The sequence below is a fragment of the Gouania willdenowi genome, chromosome 7 (genome assembly GCF_900634775.1).
Source record: "Gouania willdenowi chromosome 7, fGouWil2.1, whole genome shotgun sequence".
Lineage (NCBI taxonomy): Eukaryota > Metazoa > Chordata > Actinopteri > Blenniiformes > Gobiesocidae > Gouania > Gouania willdenowi.
The window spans coordinates 28,219,679-28,240,644 of record NC_041050.1 but is presented as its reverse complement, the minus strand read 5'-3'; the positions used below and the strand labels follow the sequence as shown (position 1 = coordinate 28,240,644).

The 20,966-nt window shown below is 37.7% G+C and overlaps 2 protein-coding genes across 3 annotated transcripts; both read right to left on the bottom strand.

The window, feature by feature from the left end:
- Nucleotides 1-7,933: 7,933 nt before the first annotated feature.
- On the bottom strand, nucleotides 7,934-16,515 carry znf740b (zinc finger protein 740b). 2 transcript variants are annotated; one of them, XM_028453846.1, is made up of 7 exons: nucleotides 16,410-16,515; nucleotides 14,454-14,616; nucleotides 14,114-14,332; nucleotides 12,263-12,397; nucleotides 12,052-12,184; nucleotides 11,836-11,954; nucleotides 7,934-11,107 (listed from the first exon to the last, which is right to left on the bottom strand). In XM_028453846.1, the coding sequence occupies exons 2-7, from the start codon at nucleotides 14,499-14,501 to the stop codon at nucleotides 10,970-10,972; spliced, it is 792 nt and encodes a 263-aa protein (XP_028309647.1). In that variant the 5' UTR covers nucleotides 14,502-14,616; nucleotides 16,410-16,515; the 3' UTR covers nucleotides 7,934-10,969. The 2 variants fall into 2 exon arrangements, with proteins under 2 accessions (XP_028309647.1, XP_028309648.1); XM_028453847.1 differs by lacking the exon at nucleotides 14,454-14,616 and having other exon boundaries at nucleotides 16,410-16,508.
- Nucleotides 16,516-17,292: 777 nt separating this feature from the next.
- On the bottom strand, nucleotides 17,293-19,322 carry LOC114467324 (uncharacterized). The gene is made up of 3 exons (XM_028453517.1): nucleotides 18,713-19,322; nucleotides 18,554-18,628; nucleotides 17,293-18,473 (listed from the first exon to the last, which is right to left on the bottom strand). Exons 1-3 carry the CDS (start codon nucleotides 19,014-19,016, stop codon nucleotides 18,193-18,195), a joined length of 660 nt encoding a protein of 219 aa, XP_028309318.1. The 5' UTR covers nucleotides 19,017-19,322; the 3' UTR covers nucleotides 17,293-18,192.
- Between the last annotated feature and the right edge of the window lie 1,644 nt (nucleotides 19,323-20,966).

The window sequence follows — 20,966 nt, the reverse complement described above, 5'->3', positions numbered from 1 at the left end:
TCCCTCTGAAGTCACAGCTGTGATGGATGGTTTGGCGGTGTGTTAGAAGCGGCTGGGATAAATATACCTGTGTAGGCTAAACTATCACAGTGAGTCAGATCGTGGCTGTTTTGAACTTTTGTCCTTCAGGATGTGCTGCTGTGACTGGCAAAATGACTAGACATTTGCTTCTTAACTGAACTATTTTGGGAGGGAATGCATGGTAAAAAAAAAACACTTTCAGAGGACATGTTTGGACTTAGCAGCCGAGAACAAAATGGTTGTATTTAAAACTCTTCCACAATGTTGAAAAAAGTCTGTCATTTTTACCTTTAGAGGTGTGCTACATCTGGTAGCCTATGGTTCTGCGTGTATCCAAAGTAGAAGCACATAAAACCTCCTCTATCTGTTATAAACATCTGAAAGCAAATTAATATTACAAATATTTTTTTTTTTGTAATTCAACAACTGTCATTGTTCATGTCTGGCTTTACAAAATACACAAACAAACAAACTGTTTTCTTACTACAGTAATGTTGAAAAAAAATATTTAAATTAGTGCCAAATATCTTTAAAATGCATTTGAGCAAACACTTGAATGATTTATTGTGAGTTAATGTAACATTTCTTCGCCATTTAACACCTATCGCTCTATGAAAGCAAGGAAGTTCTGCGTGTGTGTGTGTGAATGTTAAATGCTAAATAAATACTTTTATTTGTACGAATGTATGTCTTTTATCAGATAGAATTAAATCAGGGAAATTGCACACGCTATTTTTACTTTGCACCTGCAAATATACCCCTTTATAACACTACAGAGTGTGTACACCTCTTTGTACATCCAACCTTCAAACACATACTTGTTTGGCCATAACTGACAACTCTACTTAAGCTCTCATATGAATACATACTTCCGACGGGGCACTGTACTAGTATCTTAAATAACACAATTTGGACAAAACAAAACTGAGTGTGAAACAGTTTGTTGTGTTTTTAGGGGTCACTTGATGTAGCGTCAGTTCATAACCCTGTATCACTGCTGTAGTGTCACTGGTCATCCACAGGTACTAAAAAGTAGATACTACATCTACAACATCAAAAATCTCAAAAAATGTTAACCGGCACTAATGCTAATGCTAACCAACCTTCCAAGAGGTGCATTACGCTAACAATAATCTAAGCCCATTTCCGCCAGGATTAAAAAAAAAAACAAACTAGAAAAGTAAAATTTTATCTATAGAGCAAGGAACTTCTGTCTGTTTGTCTGTGGCTCAAATATCTCAGCGATTCAGGGACAGACAGAGCTGAGACTCTTTCAACATGGCTGCTGCTTGTTCAAGGGTGTGCAAGTAGGATTTGTTTGGACTGCAATGATACCGTTCATGAATTATTTCATAAAACTGTACTCTGGTTAAAACATAAGTCTTTTCCTCTGTGTGTTTATCCTGTGATCACATTGATAAATATTTTAGACCAATCTCAAAGTCTCATATCAAGCAACATATTGGTTTACTATCCATGTATTCAGTATTTTTATTCATTACCTTAAAGGCAGCTAAAGCAGTCGTGGGCAACAATACGTGATTGTTTGATCCGAGGCCAACATGATCAACATTCATGTTAGCATTTAGATAAATAACCAATCTGAGCATTAGTAGTATTCTGTGGTTGCTTTTGTTGACATTTTGTATGTTGTCGAGTAATTCTGTGTTGTTTTGTTCTAGTTTTTGGACTCATTTTAGCTATTTTTCTGGCATTTTGTTTGTTTATGTTGACATTTTTTGTGTTTGGCTTCGTTTTGAGCATTTTGTGTGATTTTAGAGCCATTTTTGTGTATTTCTTTGTGATTTTGTGCATTTTTGTTGAACTTATGGATGTTTTTGGAGTCATTTTGTGTATTTTTCTGTCATTTTGTGTTTGCTTGTGCATCACAAGATGTTTTTGTTGTGAATTTGCGTGTTTTTAGACTAATTCTGTCTATTTATCAATTTATTTGTTTACGTTGATATTTAAAGTTCTTTTTGTTGAGATTTCGTATGATGTCTGATGTCAGTCTGTTTTGTGTATTTCTCTGTGATTTTGTGTGTTTTGTTGAAATCATGGATGTTTTTGAGACATTTTGTGTGTCTTTCTCATTTGTGTGTTTGCGTTCGCACAAAATTAGACCGAAAGCCATGTGGTCAACGGGTAGTGTAACCACAGTTACCTTGAAAAAGTAATCTGACTACTGATTAGCTAATTAGATTACAAGTTATTTGAATAGATTTGGGGTCGTTTCTAGCAACTCCTTCCTTTACAGGATAAGCAGGTTTACAGGGTGAGACGATTTACATTCAAAACTTGATTTAATTCAAGACATTTATTTGTCTCTTGATTAAACTTATATTCAAGTTGTCAAAGTTTGTTGAGCAAGTATCACTTTAGGAACTTTGTTTTCACTGGGGGCTCATTTTGGTGCATGAATATTTATGATTTGGGAACATCATTGTTAAATGTAGGTCAAAGTCAATCTTGTCCCTTGTTAGCTTTGTGTTGGGTGAAAGATTTTGTTTGTCCTCTTGTTTGCGTTCTATGCTGGGGTCTGGGAATGAAGTGCTGGGGCTAATTAATCTTTCTGAGTTACACTAATTAGAAACGAGGCATCTGACATGTAAATATGGGACACTTTGACATGACACAACATTCCCATATGACACATTTATAGTGAGGCGGGGGGGCTGGAAAGCCTTCTCCCAATGGTACATTTACATTTTGAGTCATGCCATACACTGTTATTCAAAAATCTGACTATAATTGTGATGCCATTTAAAAAACAACGGCTACCTTTGACTAGTATGTGCACCAATTCTAAACATCCTACATACACATGTTCATCAAAACCAGATTAATTGGTGCGGCTGATTATGTCAAAAATGACAACACTGGGAGAAGTGCACTAGTTCATTGTTTACAGCAGTGGTACCCAAGCTTTTGGTTTTGCGTCCCCTTTTGAAGAATAAATATATTTCAGGGACCCACCATCGCAATAACATTTCAACAAAAATGGGAAACAAATGTAATCTTTATTGAGAGAGGTCAAAATGTCTTCAAAACTGTGGAAACACATATTTTAAAACAGTAATAATAAAGGTGTTTGAGTGCAAAAAAATACATTTTTTAAAACCATTTTTCGTGCTCAATGAACCACTGGTTTACATGTTACTGGTTATATTTGGTTTATTCATGTTTATTCTGTTTGAGATTTAAACAACTTAATCTTTGAAGGATATATATACTGTATATACATTACATTTTATTCCAGAAATACAGTTTGCACAGGTTTCTCTTTTCTTATTTATCAGTGTTACTAATTCCAATAATGTATTTTAATTTAGCAATGTTCAGCTTTTATTATGAGAATTGTATACCAATGTTCTTCTTATTTCGTCTAACAGCTACAATATCGATTATGGACAGATACGTGGGATATTGGAAATCTTTGATATCGGCCCTAAAAATCTCATATTGGTCTGGCTCTAATGTTCATCTTGCTGTCTGGTGCCTCTTGGTCATAAATGCTTGAATAATTTATTTCTGAATAATAGCCCCCAGGATTTGAGGATATTATAATATTTAGTAATCATTAAAAATGAATGCGTTCACATAACCCTAGTTCCGTGTTAGATTGGAACCTACAATTCATTGCAAATTCTTCCGTCTAACATGACTTATTGAACTCGTGTCATAACTGAAATGAATGTTTTCACATCAATGCTAACAACGTTGGTTTCAAAGGCATAAAAATGAGTAAAAGTTCACATGCAGAGTTCTGCTCACAGATAACGCACTGACTCCTGGCTTCCTTTTTGGTGACACTCTAACTTTTCTGCACCCACGGTTTGGCCTCTGATCGTCTGTTTAAGGACGTGTTCACTGGGATGTTGAGGAAAGTGGGAGTAACGGGTGACGGATGAATTGAAATTTTAATGATGAGCAGCAGCACTAGGCTGACGGCCATGGAACGACCTCAGACAGCTTAAATATCACTGCTAATTAACACAGAGAGGTGAGCTGTCACAGGCGTGATGGATGCTGGAAGGGGGCACATTGTCGCTCTCAACCAACCAGCGATTCTTCTATTAATCAAAGCCTGGGATGAAAAGCCTCTCCCACACCTCGGGGAGTGGGAGATAGCTGCAGCTATTGTTGGGAGGGTTTCCATCTTTTGCATTCAGCTTGTGATTTGTTTGATCAGAGGACCTGCTGAACATTGTCGGAGGCAGAATGTACCTACGATGTACCATCTACACCAGTGGTTCCCAAACTTTTGTGGATCAAGTACCCCCGTTTCTCTTATTCCAGAATTCAAGTACCCCCTATTTCCAAATACAACATTTGACTATTGAACTATAAAGCATAATGACGTATGAATGAGTGATAACACATTTTAAAGAATCTAATTTTGTAAATAAGTTGAATGAAACTGTATTTGGTGTCTCATGAATAGATTTATTTCTATAGTTTTTATCATTTCCTGTCACTCCCTCCTGGTGTGGGACCAAAACTGACCTTTGTATTATTTTCTCTACTTTTGTGTTTTCGTTGTCATTTTTGTGGGTTGTTGATATTATTGAAATTAATCTCCTCAGTGTGTGTTTTGCGTTGTGTGGTTTTGGTTTTTTTCTTAATGTTTGGGGGAGCTTGGGTCGTGTGGTGTGGGTTGTTTTAAGTCTGTTTGTTATTCGTTTGTCATTTTTTTTGTCTGTTCTTATTATTATTCAGTATATTTTTCTCTTATTTTATGTGTTTTTTTGTCATTTTGTGTGTTGTTGATATTATTTAAATTATTCTCTCAGTGTGTTTTTGGTGTCGTTTGGTTGTTTCTTATGTCATTCTGTTGTTATTTTGGTGTATTTTGTTGTTTGTCGGTTCTTTTTATTAGTCAGTATATATTTTTTTCTTTTATGTTGTCATTTTTGTGCGTTGTTGATATTATTTAAATTATTCTCTCTAAGTGTGTGCTTTTGGTCTCATTTGGTTGTTGTTTTGTATGTTTTACTGTTATTTTGGGGTATTTTGCTGTTTTTTGTCTGTTATTCTTATTCAGCATATTTTTCTCTTATTTTGTGTGTTTTTGTTGTCATTTTGTGTGTTGTTGATATTATTTAAATTATTCTCTCTGTGTGCATTTTTGGTGTCGTGTAGTTGTTTCTTAAGTCGTTTTGTATGTTTCACTGTTATTTTTTGTGTATTTTGTTGTTTGTCTGTTCTTTGTATTATTCAGTATATTTTTTTCGCTTATTTTGTGTGTTTTTGTTGTCGTTTTGTGAGTTGCTGGTATTATTTAGTATGATTATCATTTTTAACTGAAAACAAACATTATAAACCCTATATTTTGAAGGCTTTAATTTGTTAATTTTCCCCTCTCTCTCTCTTAAGTACCCCCTGTAGTGCCATCACGTACCCTCCATTTGAGAAACACTGATCTACACGATTGCAGAACCACAGCATCCACTTTTAGCTCAAAATGAGTGTTAGTGGGAGATTTTCTGTTTTAAGGATCTATTATTTCTGTCCCACTGATAGAGAGGCACTGTGTGCAGAGCTGTGGTAATCAGTCTAATAAGAGAGCTGTGATGGAGTGAGGCAGCACTGCTACACTTTACCTCTGGACTCACGCCATGATCAGACTTGGTCTTACTGACATGATTTTGAACCAAGACGATTTCAGCACTTTATGCTTGAAGATTGAGTGTCTCCCCTTTTCTGATCTCCTCCCAATCTACCTCACTTAAGGAGGTCCATTGTTAAGTGCAGCGGGCCTGTGGGTGTTGTAAATCAGACTGCAGCGGGTGGGGATGTCTCCCCAGGGGGAGGGCGCACACTCCGAGCAGCCTTCAGGCTGATCTCATCCTGCCTAATCCTAATGCAGTAATTAAAGAACTGGTCAATAGCAAAGAGGAAGGTGCTAAAGGGTACCATCTGAACCTCCTGGAGTACGACTGTAGAGACAATACTCATGCAGGAAAAATAACAAGGGAGGATATTTTCAGCTCAGAAGAACAAGGGTTTCAGACATCACCTCACATCTGTACACTAACTTTCACAATATGTGTTGAATGAATCAGTTTGGTTTTACCTGTTTGTGAAGGCTGTGACACACCTGAATGAAATGAGTAGCTCGTTAGTACAGCTTGGCTGATCACCCCTTCATTAGATTCAGGCACGTTGGAGCGGTGAGTAACATGAATACAACATTCTTTGATATTGTGACAAATCTTTGTGTAATTCAGGGCAATTTTGCAAGATTATCGATCTTTTTTTTAACTCATTGAGTGCCATTCACGTCTATAGATGTGAATTGGTTTAGTAATGTGGAGTGCCACGTTTTTCGGCGCTACGAGAGTTGATGTTGAAGTTCCCACCAGCTCACACTCGACCAGAGCATGTGTAGAGTGTGGCAATGGTGAGATAAAACGATAAAAAAAAACAAAAAAAACAAAAACAGGACAAGCGCTGACACTCGACATGTCCGGGAGGAGGAGGAGGAAGTTGCGTGTTTGGAGAATGACGGGGGGGAGAGACTTGGAGGAATGCCAAAATACAGTAAGTAATCCATTCAACTCTGACCCACATAGCATAATAATAATAATAATAATAATGTTGCCATCAAAAGCCCTGTCTGTGTTGTTTTTGTAGTTTTTTAGAAGGAAACTAATGTTGAGGTGTCCCTAAAGCAAAAAAATGGCTTCAAAGACACTAATAGGTTTTTAATATAATAACCTATTAGTATATAATATTATTAGAATATTAATATAATATATAATATTTTATCCTGCGGACTACATTGGATTCCTAAAGGGCCAGATTTCACTCCCAGGCATTGAGTATGACACGTGCTTTAAAGAGTTACTAAACCCAAAAAACACTTTATGTTCAAAACAAATATATTTGGGTGTAAATTAGTGTTGTTGGTTGAATCTTTTCCAACTTGCGACATTTTAGTCAATGTACTTAAATTTGGCAAATTTTGTTGTAAAAATGTAAGAGTGACTGCCCTCTATGGGTTGAAACCCGGTTATTACGAAGGCTGAGAATGGTGGTTTGTGTTGTTTTGGGGCCTTCTGATATCACGAACCACCATTGTTGGCTCCGCCTTTCTATAAAAACAAGCACCTGTTGCCTCTGTGATGAGTAGGTTGGATTGAGAGAATTGCGAATAGAGAGGTATAGTGTGTATTGAGTAGCGAGTTAGCATAGCATAGATTTATCTTTAGAGATCTTGCATCATAGACTGGGCGTGTCTTAACTGCTCCAGGAGCCCCACCCACAAATAAGGCTTTTTTTTTTATATCCAGCCTAGATGGCCAAAACCACCAAAACCTCAGTGCTTAGTTACACTTTGACTTTAAATACGTGGCATTTTATTATTATCAAATGTTTTTTATTGTTGCAAAAAAAAAGAAGAAAAAATTGACCTCTTTGGTGTGAATATATCTTTAAATATTATAAATGAACACCTATATTTCCTGTTTGGGTGTGTTCACAGTGGAATACCACTACCTGCTCAAAGTTCAGGATTTGGTTACAAATCATACATCTCGTCATTGTTCTTTTATATGTATTAGAAGGGACATTCCCGCCTGGATAACTGTGACCATTTTGTGCATTTATTCATTCAGTGATTTTCCTTTTGTCATCTTCAGTAAAGCAGTGTAGCTATTGGCTCATGACTGCCACCTGGTGGCACATCTTGTACTTATTGCTACAACAGCAGAGAGAGGTTTCACAGCGTATATTGTTTTATGGAATACCACATTCAAAAATGATGAGATACGTGATACGTTTTCTGAAGTTTTAATATTATTAATTGTTTATTCAACTACTATGATTCTGGGTGTGGCTTTCACCTGATCACAGTAACCTACAGGATATTTTTGCCCTTTGCATGCAATGTAATAAACAACAAGCCTTGTTAAAAACAAAACATTTTATTGTGGCTTTAGGCCCTGAAACTCCATTCATTTCAGAACAATTGAGTAACTCCACTTCTGACAAAACAACTTGTCAGCACTCACATGAAAAATATTTTTCTACCAAACAAAAACATGCAAAAATAAAAATCCAAAACAAGCCTGGATGGTGACCTAAAATGTCTCTGGAAATACACCTCACCTTTATAGCTGTATAGAAAAACCCTCACACTAATGTATATACAGCATATTTCTAAAATGTTGGTTTTAATTAGAAGTTTAGGTCCCATACATATCTATTTCTACCCCTAATACAAGTTTGATATTTAATAACTTCATGAAAAGTAGACGGTAAGCAATGGCCCTCCACTTTGCTCACATCCATCGATGGCAGCTGAACTACAGGCCTTCTACCAAATGTTTACATCTACATAATGCTACAACACAGAAGTTGCTGTACAGCTGACCCAAAGTTATCAGTCCAGTGTTTGCAAACAGGCCGGAGGTCAGGCACCAACACACCACGTGAGTCTGAACCATGTTGTTATTACAGTAGGACTTTTATTCTTCACTGAAGATATACTCTAAGCTTAAAGGACCCCGCATCATGTTTTGATGACATTCAGGCGACAGCACTCAAAGTGTGTGGATGACGGTATTTAGATTTTCAACCATCTGCATTGAAAAGACAACAGAGGTTTCACTGAAAGTGAAAGTCACTGCAGGCCAGAAATTGTGTGTCTGTGTGTGGTGGATGGGGTTTGTATGGGGTGGGTGTATTTTTAACTATGTAAAAGCACTTTGAGCTGCATCTCTATGTATGAAAAGCACTTTTTTTTATTATAAATAAACATTGATTGATTGAAATCTGCTCAGATTTAGGCCCTATACTACAAAGATGGATTTCCTCTTATCAAGCTAATTTCAGAGATTAAAGCTGCAGTATCTACAATTATTTTGGCATCATTTGGTCAAAAATACATAACCATATTTGAGCATATTGTAATCCAAAGTGTTCTGAGTGGACAGTGAATCTCTGGACCTTCTCTTGGCTTTATAGTTAGACTTTAGAAAGCCAGAAGCATGATGCAAGAATTTTGGCCAATCAGAGAACTTTCTACAAACAGATTGCCCCAATGAGCTGTTTTGGGCGTTACAATTGGCTGCTCGACAATTGGCTGCACTCACGTACCATTGATAGCAAAAGTGTAATGACGGACGTTCCAGCAGAAGTCCCCATCGCGGCTTAAACCATAACGATTACACGGCAAAACAAGCGGAAAAGTAAGAGTGACATGGAGAAGAAATAGTCTAAAGCCTCAAAGATACTTGGGAGGAACAGGCAATAGCATGAGTTAGCATTAGCAGTCTGCCCCACATACCAAGTCAGAGGGAGAGTGTGAACAAATGCAATAAATCGCTTGTAAACCTAAGAGAAGCATATCCAAGGTATAGAAAACATGAGAAATTAATTTACAGTGTGGACTTGGAGTGTCTGTCTGTCTGCTCTGCAGCTGGGATCAAAAGGCGGAAGAGAAGCTGTGAGCCTATTACTGTCCTCACAGCAGCAAGTGGTACGTGCTTTCATGTCTCTAAAACATCAGAAAACTCTACAATAACATAAAATAAAGTTGCTACATTTGTTACTAGTCTCTATTGAGAAAAAAGTCGCTAAGAGCTCCACAGTTGTGCGCGTTCACGAGGATACCAGTATGAGACGATAAATTTCAAAACATGGAGGGGAGGGTGGAGCGGGGTTGTTTCTATACAACTCTCACAATTCTACATACTGCAGCTTTAAGCCTGTCACTGCTTGACACTGGTTCACCACCATGGTAACTTAGGCTGAATGAGTAACCTGCCTCAGAGCAGGTTAAGTTCTCGATGAGACATTAGGGAGAGTAGAAGCACCGCCTCCTGAGCAATCAGTTGTCTTGGGAAATGACCTGCTCATTCATAGAAGATCATGGTTGGTGCGCAGATCATGAGGAGCACCAATAAGCTAAAGACTGAGTTACTTAACGTATTTGTGGTTTTTTTGGTCAACTGATCATTCATCCAATCGACGAAGAGTTTGATGCGATAGCAGGTGTCATTATATTGGTCTTAAACGCTTAAAAATGCTTTATATCTGTGACGTTATAAAGTGAAACTGACCAGTGTGTCTGTTTATTATCTAATTAATTATTGATAATCTTACGAGTTACGCATTTACAGAGTCAGCACTTTTCTTTCAGCATTCCTTCCTGGTTTATAGATTCTAAATCTCCAAATTTTTTAAGAATAGTTTTCCGTTCCTCCATGGTAAAGTACGCTGCTCTGCACGTTTCTCCATGTTTGTGATTGGCCAGACGCCGCAAACTCCGCCTCTTATTTGCACGTGCACTTGATCCAAACAGGAAACCCCTGGGAAAAATTACTGAGTTACTAAACAGCTTTGTAGTGCAGCTAGGTTGCGATTTTCTGGGTAAATCAAACCAGATGACAGAGATATTCCGGATAGACAAACCCAGCTTCGTAGTACAGGCCACGGTTGATTAACTTTGAGTGTTTCTGTAGCCAACTTTTGCTGTGTATCGACAGAAACTTCAGTTCAAGATGAAAAACAACCAGTAGATATCAATGCTATCCTAATTCACCAGTTAAAAACCTTTATACAATTGAATACATTGAAATTCTACGACCTTAATCCATTTTGGTCAGGGCGACTGTCTTTGTGTACTGTTCATAATGAAATTGTTCATAGTCCATCAGAAGGTTTGAAAAATATCACAGGGGCTGCACTTCCAATTTAACACTTTCCAAACTCTTTCAACACACACACAAATACTACAACCTTTTAGTTGAAAAGAGCATTTTCAGTTCAATTCTTACAATTATTGCCATCAAACTTTTTCCCAAGGGGTTCTGACATTTTGCCCAAAGTGACGGGGTCTCTGTATTATAGAAGTAGCCCTAACTTAAAAAAAAGGAGGTGAATCTGAAACTGAGGTTAATATTGACTCCTGTGTTTGGTACCACTGAGCTGCGGGTTGACGTCACACTGTTAGGCGGTTGTTGGACGGCTGTAAGGGGCTCCAGGAGGTCGAGTCCTGGGAGTACTGGTTTTCTTCTTTGCTCATGCCAGCTGTGCAGAGTCGTCTGTGTCGAAGCAGCCGGTCTGTCCGTGAGAAGTTCTGCAGAAATGCACAGAAGGATATGTTTTAAGGTAATTGCAGGAAATACATCAGAGCTTAAGGTAATTGCAGGAAATACATCAGAGCTCAATTTATCCATGCAAATAATATTTATAATTACATGCATGGAATAAATTATGCATATGGAGTGATAAGTCTAAGGCAATAAATATATTTTTGAATATACTAATACAAATATCTAAATTTGGATTTAAAAAAATAGCATCACCAGTGAAAAACTATGAACCCCCTCTCTGTTGTAAGATGGTTAGATACTATATTAGGAGCAATACGTTTTTTGAAATTTCCACTCTTGAGTTTGTTTTGATCACAGATGATAACACTCAGCTTGTGTTGGCCTTTAAAAACTCTTCCAAAGTGACTGTCAACACATATCTGTTGTTTTTTCACAGACTGAAAGTTGGGGCAAAACAGTATCACAGGGAATAATAGGAACAAACTAGAACTTCAATGGTGTAAATGAAGTAAAAACGCTTCAATGCATTTCTCACAATGCAATGCCCAAAACTTTTCCGACAATGTCAATAACCTCAGTGTTAAGAGTGTAAATCAAAACAAACCTTTGAGCGGCAATTTCAACCTTTTTACGCCTTTTCTTTCAAGCAAAGGATTTTGTGTTAGTCTGTGATGACAGAGTTTTTGTGAAAAACAGAAGAAATCACTTTAGGAAGCGTGTTTTCATTGCACAGATATAATGGCTGAGTAACCTGATGACAGCGATCACACTGGTAGGGCTTTTCTCCACTGTGCACCCTCTTGTGTCTGTCCAGGTGGTAACGCTGAATGAACCTCATATCACACGCGTCACAAGCAAATGGCTTTTCCCCTAAAAAACAGCACACGCACAACGACCCAGCATCAGTTTTTAGCTTTGTTGTACTAGCCCATATCAAACGATACAGGTTTAATTTCTGTTCACTTACCCGTATGTGTCAGAATGTGTCTCTTGAGATGGTAGCTGCTCCGGAAAGCACCATAGCAATAGTCGCAGATGAAGTTCTTTTGGATCTTCAAGGAGTCGTCGTCTTCATCAGAATCAACTGATTGAAGTAAATGCTGTCAACATAAAAGATCCAAAAGTTCAAAACCCCCCCCCCAAAACATATTTGGACTCAAATCTACGAGAACCATTACCTCCACCTCTTGTTTGATTTTCAGGGATGATGACGACTTTTTGTGTTTCTTTCTCGGCTGCAGATTTTGGTTGGCCTGAACGTCTTTGTTATCCATCATGCTCGCTGAGTGATAATCTCCGTCCTTTTGCATCAGCTATTGGAGAAAAGGAGAAATATTGAGTGAGTTCTAATTCACCGATTATCACAGAGATTATTTGTGCTAAATACTGTTTGCTGGTTTAGGAAAAATCACACACAGGGTGTGATCTATTCATCTACTTTGTAACCCACTATGGTGCAGTTATGAGCAGAACTACTCCTCTGGAGCTCATAAAATTACATTGCTATGTGTTGTTATCCACCTCATTCACTTTATAGTTCAGATGTGCCAATAACTGCCTTTAAAAAAAGCTAAATCTCTAAATTACAATATCAAGTGGTTGACGATTGGCTTGTTGTGTAATCACAGCTTCAGCAGACCATGGGGGTATTTCAGAAAAGAGGTTCAACAAACTGAGTCTATCCATAAACTCTAAGTTAAGATAAGCCATGATAATAAATTGAGTATCCAGTTCCATTACAGCTGGTACACAGTGGGTCAATCAACTCTGAGTATGTAAACCTTGAGTTTCTCACGTGCACAAAATGTTTTTTTGTACAAAAAATAAATAACTTTTTGGTTGACAAATAATCGTTTGAATAATCATGATTTCAATTATGACTAAAATAATCGTGATTATTATTTTTCTATAGTTGAGCAGCCCTAATTCATATACATTAATGTATATACTGTAAGTCCCTCATTTGTCCTATAGAACCCTATACAAATGGAAACGATCGCCAAGTGCGCCCAGCCAATAGGCTTCGACTTCATAATTTTGAGACTGTCAATCAAAGTGAATGTGGAACTGTGCATGGAAACAACAGCAAACAGGTAAATATGATTTTGGATGTTACCTGACCCATAGACCTATATCAATGTGACCCGATGCGACCTTGTTATGTTCCGCAATGCGCGTGCAGAAAAGTAGAGGCGTGGCTTCTGGTAGATTGGGAGAGGCAGTGGGAGGAAGTGAGGCTGTTTAGGGCGGGACATCGAGATGTTTCTCAGAAACTCCGAATATCAGCTTTAACCGTACTTAAGATCCTATCAAACATGTATAAATAATTGGTTACATTTTTTAAGTTCATTTAGGATCAATCTGACAGTAGAAAAGCGCACTTTTCAGCATCTAAAAATGAAATAAAAACCTAATTCAGAACAGTAATGCATATTTGGGTCATCATCTCACCAGTTAGATTTTAATTTGACTTTTTAAATTGCGGTATCATATTGAAGGGTATATATGTGTATTCCTTTAAATTGACATATAATTTAAAAAAAAAGTGATCCACAGAACTTTAAAAAATACGTCAGTAGGTGTTTTAAAGCAGAGCAAGTTTTCTGATTGTTCTACATACTGTCTTTCCCTAAAGGCTCTGCATTCCAATGTTGGAAAAGAAAGAATATCCAGTCTTGGACAGAAACACCTCTTACAACAAAGAGCATCTCTAGTTATTTGAGCCTCAACATCAATCGGATTTGGAATGAACAGACAGTCCATGACTGACTGGCGTTCAGGTGGGCGGAGCCAGGTAGAAACCCAGGGTTTTTTATACAAAACCTACCAGCGAGTATATTCATTTTAAAGAAAATGTTACCATGGTGACATACTCCTCGCTTTCTAGAACCTAAAACTCAGCGTTTCCCTTATTTGAACCCAAACATACTCAGAGTTTGAATATACCTGCTTCCTGAAATACCCCCTATGTTGCCAACTTGTTTTCCTGCATTCACAATAAAAAAAGGCTCTCCCAGCCCGTTTCTTACGCCTGAAGGGCAGCTCCCGGTTGAAGGATGGCCTACGTGGCTGTGGTGGCCTTGTCCATGAAGAACCTGGTGCCCGTGGTGATTGTGGCTGTGGTGACTCTCAGGACTGGCCCTGGGCCCCTGACCCAGGGGTGACATCATCTTCTTCTGACCCGGGATGTTGTTGGCCTGCATAAGGGCCATGCTGGACAGCACCGCCTCGCACCCAAGCAATCCAGCCTGGCAACACAAAGCACAAGTCAGAGCAGGACGACTGATCCACATCACTGCTTCCAGTGGGATGGAGGGAGTGAGGGCTGACAGAGGGAGGGTGATTTGGAGATGAAGAGCTATCACTGACCCACTTTACATTGTCTCGAGCGGAATTGCTGGAATGGTGTGTCATCATCGAGGATTGAATGCGTGTGGGGGTGGGGGTTGGGGGGATACAGGGGGGGGGGCTTCACTCAGGATGACAGGTGAGAGCAGAAACCACGCAAAGCCAAATCATCAGGGGTCAACGTCTGAAAGTAGAGGCATATGGAGGGATGGATGACCACCAACAGACATCCAACACGTTACATCTCAGTCAGGAAAACCCAAAGGTTGGATTGACAGATTGGAAACAGACAGAATGAAGTGCAGGCAAGACAGCGAGCGCACTAATAATTAGGATTGACGACACAAGAAAGTAAAAAAAATTGAATTAATTGATTAAAAAATGAAATAAATAAGAATAAAATAAATAAAAAGACACAGGGGACCACACAACTACGCGGTGCTAAAAGCCAGGCAATAAAAGTGGGTCTTAAAACGAGAGTTAAAACACTCCATGGTGGGGGCTGTTCGATCGTGGAGGGGCAGAGCTTCCACAGCTTAGGACCGACAACAGAGAACGTTCTGTCCCCCTGGTTTTACAGTTTGTCTTAGGAACCTCAAGCCGGAGCTGGCCCTCAGGGGTCTTTTTTCCAATTACACTACATAATGAAAGTGCTGTGAGGTTATTACAGCAGTGGTTGAATGGAAGATCAATAATCAGTAATAATTAAAAATAAAATTGATATATAATTCATATCTGAAAATCGGTTTGTGATCAAATCGAGACTTAAATCATGGGAATCGAATTGGAAAATTTGGTCGGTTAAGCCCCGCTGTATATTACCCCTCCATGCTTTGTTTAACTAAATGTTTTGTGGTCAAATAAGCCATTCGTTTAAGAGATTTTTACTTACAAAGCTTATATACACTCAAGTTACCGGCCTTTTTCTAGTAAACTGTACGCTTGTATTGCATCGAGAGCATTTTAATAAAAATTTTAAGTAATCAGACAAATTCCTTCAAAATTCTGGCAGGCCTAGATCATGTTAAGCACAGTGGCATTTATTTATTGAAAGCATCTATTTGTACAGTTGTCGTATGGACAACCCCATGTGCTATACTGTTACCGAAGTACACGTGTGTTATAACCCAATATCGCAACAATTTTTAGGGTTTGGGTTTAGTCTTAGTCACGCGACCTAAACTGACCAATGACTGACCAATCACGTGACCTAAACTGGCCAAATAGGGGCGCTGCGTACGGATAGAATGTTGTTATATTGATACGGCAACAGTACGGATAGCGACTACCTTATTTATTCCCTGCTGCCATTCAACGTTTGATTGCACTGTTTGTTTGAACGCTTGCACAATTGACTTTGAAACCCAGTAATCACTTTTAGGAGTTAACATCGCACAAAATAAATGTTTTATTGAAGACATTTTATTTTTTTGTAATTGAAGCAGGCCATCTATCCATGTTTGATACAGCTACAAACATACATTATCTGCTGTTGCATTAATCCTGTAACACTTTGTTTTTCTCCAATCATTTATCCGTTTTCTGGTAGAATTAGGAGGCTGTAGTAGTGGATGGGAATGGGTTGCGGTGCACTTTAAAAGCCGCCCATTTTTTCGTCTCTCAAACATCACCAACCACAGCTGTGCGCCAATATGGGTTCAATAAAAACAACCTCGCATTATAAAACAACGGATAACCAACCAACACGTCGGGGTTTAATAGTTTTGAGCTCAGCTTGGTGTGGAAAGCTTTGTTACAATGTGTAAATACAAGACGACACATCTTTGGTGAAATGAACTATCGGAGCAGCTTTTTATTCAGAGTAGTGCACGTTGTGGAAACCTTCCACCGTATCCCATAGCAGAACTGAGCGACCCGCACAGTAACAGTCTGATAGCGGGCTGCTCCGCCTCAGCACCGCCTGAAGACGCTCCATCAGAGCCGCGGGTTAAACCTACAGCCATCCTCACCTCTTACCTTTCAGTTTTCAGGCCCTGTGAGTGTTTATTCGTGTCGCACTTCCAGTTTTTTTCCCTCAGTTTACAAACACTAACAGGAAACAACACCGGAAGTGCATGCCAGGAAAGCGCCGGATTGGTTAGGGAAGAAAACACGTGACCATCCTGGATCGACCTACTTGTGCAGCCATGATGGTGAGGGCGTGTTTTCGTCGGTGTGAGCTCGTGTTTAGATTGATTCAAGTATTTAATAAGCCTAGTAAACTGTTGAGCATTTACTTTATACATGTTAGGATTTTAGTTTTCCATTACTTGTGTTTGATTAAAAATAAATAAATAAAAAATAGGATAAAAGTAAAAAATATTTTATTTGTACAACTCAATTTTTTTCTTCTACTAATTTTTCCAAAATACAGATATTTTAAAAACAATGCCACGTTTTTCCACATTTTTTAAATAAATTTTTTTAAAAATATTTTTTGCGTGTCTGTGTGTGGTGTGAATGAATACAAGGAATGCAAAAGTTTTCATATATTTAAATCAATGTACAAACAATCTATTTTTTCAAACTATAGGGCAAAAGGAGAGTGATAAGATCCAACATTTTTATTGTCATCAAAGATATTGTGGAAGTATGAATGTATATAATATTAATTGATGTATGTAATGTTGAAAATGCAAAACATAAGTTTTGAAAACTGAATGAATAATGGGGGTGGGAATGTGCCACTTCATCCCACTCCTATTCGAGTAGTCTATTTATTTGTTATCTACATTATATATGATAATACATGTCATTAGCCATGTAGGCTACAAATGAAAAAAACAAAACATGTACACATCCTACTAAAGCTTTTTCTGTTTGTATTAAATTGCTCAAAGTAAATAATGTTGTTTGTGCCTTCTAAACCTGTTAAGATTTCCCAAATTATTGGGAAAAAAAATAAAAAATTCTGAGTGACCTTTAATTTATTTTGGTTTAGTTTATTTTCTGTCTAGTTCTTGATAGTGTTGTTTAATGTGTTTGAATCCGTTTTTGTTAATTTGCTTGTTATTTGATAATAATTTTAAAAAGTAGTGTCCATGTGTTGAGCCTGTGAAGGAGTAGCGAAATGTAAAAAAAAAAAAGTCTGCAGAGCAGGTAAATAAAAATTAAAAAACTTAATGATGTGCCTGTTTTCTAAATATTAGAAATTGTGTGATGCTAGCGCGACATTGTGGTTTATCATTCATTCAGAAAAGCTTTATCTGGAGTGTGCATGAATTCAGGTTAAAAGTAACCTAGATTGCTACTGTCCCTTAATTAAATATGCGAGGGTAGAAATCCATAATTGTCAATCAAGACATTTAGATTTAATTTATTGGTAATTTATCCAAACAAGTTATAAACATATAATAAAATTAGTATGTGTACTCGACAATAATTTCCACCCATCTGTCAATAATATGCATGTGTATCTCTGTGAAGACACAATAAAATATGAAGCCATGTATGAATTAGACTCTGCACAATCAGTCAAGGACTCACTTTAGAAAAAACAGGCTCAAATAATTCATTACACACCTAATTTTATCTAAATAGGGAATAAACCACAGGACTATCCACAGATGGAATTTGTCAACAAATCAAATCGCCACTCGTAACAAAAGTAGAAAAAATATCTTAAAAACATTTTTTTTTTACAATAACAAAACCTTTTTTTTTGTTGTTTGAAGTAAATGTCTCTTGCTCTCCCAAATGAACGATATAACAATATTTCCATTTTGAGAGATTATAGTCTTTAAATGAGAACAGGAAGGCCTCAGTCCGAATCAAACAGGAAGTCGATGCTTTCGGGAGGCAGAGCCCAGTCATCCCGACTGAGAAGGTAGTGCAGCTGAGCAGCTGTGGCCTTATCCCTTTGACGGGTGCGCCAGTAACGCAGCATGGCAAAGACCCGCTCCACGTGGATGGAATGGTCTTCTTCAATCTGCTCCAGCTTCACTGATGAGATGTCCAGAGCCAGCCTCCCAATCTCCTTCCAGGATCTGCCGATAGTACGAGCCACAGACATCAGCTGCTTTTCCCCCACCAAGACAGAGCCTGCAGAACAACACAGAGGCCAGTGATGCAAGTAAGTGATGGTGCAAAAACTGTCCTCATCTCACATTTGCATTGCTCACTTTTGCTGCTTTTAGCTGGAACAATATCCTGTAATCCAGGAGTTGCGATTCTTTTAGTTGAACTGTTTTTACGTTCTTATAAACAAAAACAAAACAAAAAAACATTTATTAAATTAAAAGCTTTAACATTTAGACTAAGACTCTTATATTTTTTAATACCTGAAAGCACAGAGTTGACTTGCAGGTCTTTCATAAAACAAAGCTGTGGGAAGGTTTCTTGCAGGCTCTCCTCTTTCAGGAGCTCCAAGAACCCTCGTGTTGCCTCTGCTCCTCTTTGGATGATGTGGTCCAAAAGGTCTGTCACCTTTTCACTGGGAACACGGCATGATTTCACCTGCTGGTAGCCGTGAGAGGAGAGCAGACAGCGAGAGTCTGCATGCTGCAGCACAAAGTCAGCATCAGCACTCAGGATGTCTATGAGCTTTGCTTTGTGGGCTCTGAGCAGCTGGACCTCAGCAGCCATTATTGAAAAAGTCCCAAAAAATATTGTGCAGGACAGGAGGAGCTCTATGCAAAACAAAATACAGAAAACTGCATGGCGTAATAACTACACAATATGCTCAGTATAACACCCGTTTACTTTATCGACTGGCTGGGTAAAAATGTCATTTTAAAAGCACGAATATTCAGAAACATAATTTTATCCAAATAAATATATCTACACTGCACTAATTAATCATTGTAATTACAAACCGGTGTGTTTTAACAGCCATTTCGCGCTCTTACACAAATTGTAATTCTTCCTGTTGTGACGCTGCGTTTTCTTCTTCGTCTGTTTTTTGTTTTTCTCCTGCTTCTCCTCTTCCTCTTTCTTCTTCTTTTCTTGTTTTTTGGAGGCTACACGCAACTTTTAGGTGTATAGCGCCACCGACTGTACACGACCATGTAACCGCGTCAGTAGCACTTGCTCACATTCTGTTGTACACATAAATATTGTTATTATATCTGGGATTTTACAGGCTTTTGTACTCCTTATAAACGTGTTAAAGTGCTTTTTCCTCTCCGTCTGTTCCCAGCAGCCTTTAGATGCTCCACTGCCTGTCTGATTCACAGAGTTTAATTGTTCTTTAGATCAGTCGTTGTCAAACTTTTTATTTTATTTATTGTTATTTTTAGCTCAAGTACCCTCTTTCTCTTACTTTTGAATCCAAGTACCCCATTTGTCCGACTAGAACATTTTGCACAGAATTTTGTGAAAAACAAACAAACTATAGAGCGAAAGTGTACAGTGTTTGTCTAGTATGCGTGTGATCCACTAGTGAAAGTGTGCATAGTGCTTATGCCTTGTATTATTTAATTATATTGTATATTTCTCTTCCTTTATTTAATTATTGTTTGATGCTGTAAAATTTCCTGTTTCCCTGTTTTTTGGAGCTGCTGCAACATCTAAATTTCCTACATTGGAGGATCAATGAAGTCTTATCTTACCTTAAAAGAATCACTTTTTGTAAATTAGTGGAATGAAACAGTATTTAGTGTTTCCTGAATGCATTTATTTCTATAGTTTTTATAATTTCAGCTCATCTACCCTTCTAATCAAGATATATTCTATCATCATTTTGTGTATTTTGTTGTTTGTCTGTTCTTTTTTATTTATTCAGTATTTTATTTCAATTATTTTGTGTGTTTTTGTGTCTTGTTGGTATTATTGAAATTAGTCTCTCTCAGTGTGTGTATGTTTTTGGTGTCGTTTTGTTGTTCCTCTGTTATTTTTGTGTATTTTGTAGAGATATTGTGTATTTTTCGCTCACTTATTGTGTCTTTGTTGTGGTTTTGTGTGTTGCTGGTAGTAGTAAATATTGTTTATTGTTCTCTCTTTGTGTTTGTGGTTTTGGTGTCATTCTGTCTAGTTTGTCTGTTGTTTTTATTATTCAGTATATGTTTCTAGTTTTTGTTGTCGTTTTGTGAGTTGCTGCTAATATCTAGTATAATTATATATATTTTTTTAAAAACTAAAAATAAACATCATAAAACCCCATATTTTTAATGCTTTCATTTGTTAATTTTCCTCTTTCTCTCTCAAGTACCCCCCGTAGTGCCATCGTGTACCCCTCAGGGTACATGTACCCCCAGTTGAGAAACGCTGCTTTAGTACATTAATTTCCATTGCAAATGTTTTACTCTTGAAAACAATTATGCTCTTGATTTTCTGTAGTTTTTCATTGTGTTAGATATTTCAGTTTCACTCTTTTTCATTATAGATAAAGTAGTGTTTAGTCCCCATTTGTTTTAGTTTTCTGCCCCCTAGCGGATAGTTGCTTACTTGCACCATAATGAGTTTTCAACGGGGATTTTATGCCATCTTGTGGATGTACTGACACACTGCATTGTAGACCCAAAGGTAATGTATGTAAAAGGAACATTTAAAAGGCGGTAAAAATACTAAATTTGGGGCAGATCCCTGGTTTTTAAA

Excerpts from the sequence above, each read along its gene's own strand:
- znf740b (XM_028453846.1), bottom strand. The coding sequence starts at position 14,501 with ATGATGACACACCATTCCAGCAATTCCGCTCGAGACAATGTAAAGTGG. Across the intron at positions 12,398-14,113 it reads CCGGGAGCTGCCCTTCAGGC|CTGATGCAAAAGGACGGAGA; the intron begins GTAAGAAACGGG and ends TTTCTCCAATAG. Across the intron at positions 12,185-12,262 it reads AAATCAAACAAGAGGTGGAG|CATTTACTTCAATCAGTTGA; the intron begins GTAATGGTTCTC and ends TTATGTTGACAG.
- LOC114467324 (XM_028453517.1), bottom strand. The coding sequence starts at position 19,016 with ATGGCTGCTGAGGTCCAGCTGCTCAGAGCCCACAAAGCAAAGCTCATA. Across the intron at positions 18,629-18,712 it reads AGTCAACTCTGTGCTTTCAG|AACGTAAAAACAGTTCAACT; the intron begins GTATTAAAAAAT and ends TTTGTTTATAAG. Across the intron at positions 18,474-18,553 it reads TCCAGCTAAAAGCAGCAAAA|GCTCTGTCTTGGTGGGGGAA; the intron begins GTGAGCAATGCA and ends GTTGTTCTGCAG.